Genomic DNA, 4,418 nt, shown 5'->3' with positions numbered 1-4,418 from the left:
AAAAAAAGAAAACCTTCAAAGGTCATCCACGCTCATGCATGCGATCACACCTCCAAAGGTGCTGTTATCTCTTTTTTATATATATATTTGAAATCATTGTGCGCTCCACTTTGTGAAAACCAGGAAACAAAATTATTGTAATCAATGATATTATTATTTATAGACCAAGACATACTGTTAGCAATCAGATAAAGCTGGCATCGACCCTCTGTATTGTTCGCTATTCCTTACACATAAAGTTAGTTATGGCACACGCCTAGAATCATGCAATCATAATATCTTAAATTCAGTTTTAAAATATATTTTTAAAAAAAAATCCATTTCTAATAATTAAATATTTTGGCATCTTGAAAGATTATCTTTATAATTTGGTATGTTTGATAATTTTATGTTACTTGGAGAAGTTTTCTTATTTTACACATCTTTCTGATTTTTAAACTAGATTATAACATAAAACTCTTAAAGAATCTGTATCACACACAGAATTTTTTTTTTTTTTCTCCCTGTCATTATCCGTCAGCCCGTCAGTTGATCACAATCTCTCTCTCTCTTCTCTCTCTCTGTCTGTCTCTCCGTCTGTCTGTCTGTCTCTTTCTCTCTCACTCTCTTTTTCTTTCTCTCTCTCTCTCTTTTATTTAATTTTCCCCATTCTCCTTCGTCCCTTCCCAAGGCCCGCCCCTCCTCTTTCATCCCTGCCCCATCCCCTCTTCCTTGCGTGCATTCCCCCACCCCGCCCACCCCACAACGTGGCCCAGCCCGATAAGATTCTATAAAAAGAAACGCCACAGTTCGAGATTTAGCCCACACTCGGCGGCCATATTTGATCCCCACCACGGCGTACTGATGGTGGCGCCGCGAAGAGAGAGAGGAGGCTCCATTAGTTCTAAACTCCTTGCAGATACCGAACTTCAAGTGTAATGCGATCGAGAAGAAGAAGAAGAAGAAGTTATCAGCACTCGCCACCTCTCTTCTAAGGGAATGCAGCAAGAGCCGTAAAACTCTTATTTTAAAGACCACAGAGGGTGTTCTTTGAAATTCACCATATGGGCCCACCTAATTGATCATATTGTCTGAGTTGTTCCATAATTGCTTAAGTCAGTCCCTGGAGGTTTCCAGATAAACATGTTATTCGAATATAGATATCAGAGGGCATCTACTTATTATATTTTTTTTTCTATTTTGTTATTTTCTTCCTAGTTTTTTTAATTGAAAAATAGCAAGTGCTTAAGTCATGGCTCTGATTTCAGTGCTCTCTTTTTCTTTAAGTCTCTCTAAACTTAAAAATGACTAAAGCGCTTGGGGAATGGAGATGACAAAAAATGACTAAACAGTGAAGTTCAAACAGGAGATTTTTTTTTAATGTGCATTTCATAGGATGTGAAACCAAAAAATAACTTTAACCTATTAAGTTTACTTTAAGAAGAATACTCTTTTTTCTTCTTATCATGGTGTGAAAACATTCACTTCCAGCATCATAACAGGATTACTCTTTTCATCTACGCTGCTACTCCAAAACTACTATATCAAAAGAGTAGTTGAGGCAGTCAATCAATCATGGACACAGAAACACACATACGTGCGCGCAACCGCACACACACAAACCGCACACGCACATGCCCACGCACGCATACACTCACACGAACGCACACACGTACGGACACACGCACACATACACATACAAACACAGACAGCAGTTCAGGACTTACTTATGAATGCTGATATAAGCGGTGGTGCTGCAACAGCCAGTAGCCAGGGCTTCAAAGATGACCGAGGCATCCAGGCGACTGAGTCCCGTACCACCAAATGCCTCATCACAGTACACCGCCCCAAACCCCAGAGAAGCTGCCTTCCGCATGGTCTCAACGGGGAAGATTTCCTATAGACGATCACAAACTACCATTATTATGTTGTTGGTATGTCCCTGTTACATTGTTATTACACTGCCATTGCATTGACGCAATGTTGGTATGTTGAGGGATTTCTTCCTATAGACAATAAGAGACTGCCATAACTATATCTCTGGTATATTAGTGGGTTTGTTTATGTTATGTTGTTAGTGCTTAAAAAGGATTATTTGGCGATTTCCAGCAGTAAGTAAAACTTTGTTGCTTATTTTAACCTCCCCCCACCCCCACCCACCCACCAACCCCCCAATCAGTATGTTACTGCCAAGTAAACATTAAAATACCATAATTCTGTTAATATGAAAATTGCCACATTGTTGTTTTATTAGTGTCAAAAGAGATCTGTTCAAATGGTAATAGCTCACAACACAGGGCGACAAATACAGTTGAACCTGCTCCAACGGCCACCTGTATTACACAATCACCCGTACGCACCGCCACTTCCCATTTCCTCCCTTGCATATTTTTTATACTGTAATGACACTGTGTAAGATGGCCACCTAAGATGATCACTTTTCTCCTCTATAATGGGCGGCCGTCTAAGACAATTTCAACGGTTCGTAAGTTTAATCAACATTTACCTCTTCATCCCACTTCTGCATGTTTGGTGCCATTTCATTTTTAGCAAAATCCAGTGCCATTTGCTGAATCTGCACTTGTTCTTCGTTCAAACCATGGGACACTGAAATCAGAAAATAACCATTGACCTCTCAGAAAAACTCTTGCTGCTTTTCCTGATTCATTAATAATAATTGCACGGTCTTACACCCCAGTAGACACAATTTAGGAGGCGAATTGCTTCGACCCTATCTAAAAAGGCCAACTTTGAGCGAGTCGGAAGTACGAAGACTGATTTATTTTTTTTTATGTGTGTTTTTACTGATACAGTTTAGATCATTTGGGGGGTGGGCTCTGACCCTGCCTGTCAGGACCAACCCGGGCTGAGAGGGAAACAACATCACATTGGAAAGACCCAGAGACTCCATAAAAATTTTCTCCCAGCTTGGTAACTGTACTGAAGTCTTGTGCATGCAACAGCATAGGGGCTAACCACTACACCACAGACGTCAGTACAGAGATATTGGATCAAATAGACTTTCTCCTCTGGGATTGTTTTAGTTTTAATTTAGTAAAATTTTACTGCGCTCGCAACTGCATAAGGTCATATGAGCGCCAAGGGGTGGATGTCAACAGAGAAGTCCAAAGGGGGAATCAGGCGTACTCTGCTCACCTCTCTAGCCTCAACAGCACAAAGTCTGCTTCGATTATCAAGGCACCCTGGAAATAGCAGTTCACAAGAGAGTGACAAACATACAAAAGAAGTGGAAGAAAATGACAATAGCAAGGGTGAGGAAAGAAAAAGCAGCAGTTTCCCCTATGCTGTTTCAGCAAAGTATGATGAGCATGACATTGATAAATCAGCCCATATGCAATCCTACTGTGCATGAGAACATGTTAATATCCCCTTTTTGGGAATGGCGGCCTAAAGACAACTTCAGTCAGCAGCACTGATCTGCAGTTGAGCTTGTTTATCACTCAACACTCAGCCTTCCATAGGAATGTCTTTAGCTGCTTGACACACAGACCACTGAACCAGACTCTACATTTCTTAAACATCTCCAATGCACAATGTGCTCAGTGGGTGCATCCTCCAGTAAGTTCCAATGACAACAATCTGCCTACATATATCCACAAACTTGTCTTATGCAGGTTATGTCTCAGGTCCATAACTTAGGTGACTATATTATCATTGATACCAGTGATAAGTTCCTCACACTAGACATCAAGGGGTGCTCAAAGAAAGTCTCAATCATTCCACCCAAAGCTGCTTTCATGACACTGCTCACATCATCAGTTAACAAGAGGCTGGATTCCCTTGTTAAAGTGTCACCATAAACCTTCGCAAAATCAAAGACAGTAGGCCCTACTATTATTATCTCTACCTGTGAAAAATTTGAACACTTTGGCCCACTCTGGTCACATTCAGTTACCAGCAAGATTTCCCAACTCTGTCATTTTAATTCAATTTCTAACTTTCTACTTAGTACAGAACATCATAGTACTACACTGGGAAGGAAGGAATGTAATGACTTAGTGGCATGACACAGTACACCTGTGCTCACTAATAGTATAACAGCAATAACTAACAGGACTACCTTAAGCCCATGAGTCTTGCGTATATAAAGGTGTGTGTGAGAACAAATTAAAAACAGTCTTGCATTAGTTAACAAACTGACATCTTGTCAAGTTTCTACAGTGAACTATCAAGGTAAGGGGACAAGAACAAAGCCTAGGAAATCCCATTGTTCTTTTTCAGCAGCACATCCATTCAGTGCAGAAAAGGAAACATAACAACATTGATGATTAACCTGACCTGACCATCAATGATTTATTTATAGAGGCACCAGCCATCCATGTCCAGATGTTGTTTTAGCCTCTTTTTCCTGTATGCGGATTAATAATATCTTTTTGCAAATTTATTGGTTCCGTTTCTATGTACCCCATATCTATGGT

General features: G+C 40.3%; 1 protein-coding gene across 1 annotated transcript in view; it reads right to left on the bottom strand.

Moving 5' to 3' along the window:
• LOC101846440 (isobutyryl-CoA dehydrogenase, mitochondrial) overlaps positions 1-4,418 on the bottom strand; it is a gene marked incomplete in the record, with an annotated part of 26,236 nt that overhangs the window by 16,035 nt on the left and 5,783 nt on the right. The window contains 2 exon segments of the mRNA XM_013085799.2: positions 1,707-1,876; positions 2,486-2,586. Of these exon segments, the coding sequence (XP_012941253.1) occupies positions 1,707-1,876; positions 2,486-2,586 (271 nt within the window).

This window comes from Aplysia californica, unplaced genomic scaffold (genome assembly GCF_000002075.1).
Source record: "Aplysia californica isolate F4 #8 unplaced genomic scaffold, AplCal3.0 scaffold00408, whole genome shotgun sequence".
In the NCBI taxonomy this organism is placed as follows: domain Eukaryota; kingdom Metazoa; phylum Mollusca; class Gastropoda; order Aplysiida; family Aplysiidae; genus Aplysia; species Aplysia californica.
Note: the sequence above shows the minus strand (reverse complement) of the source record. Positions and strands in the feature narration are given on the sequence as shown.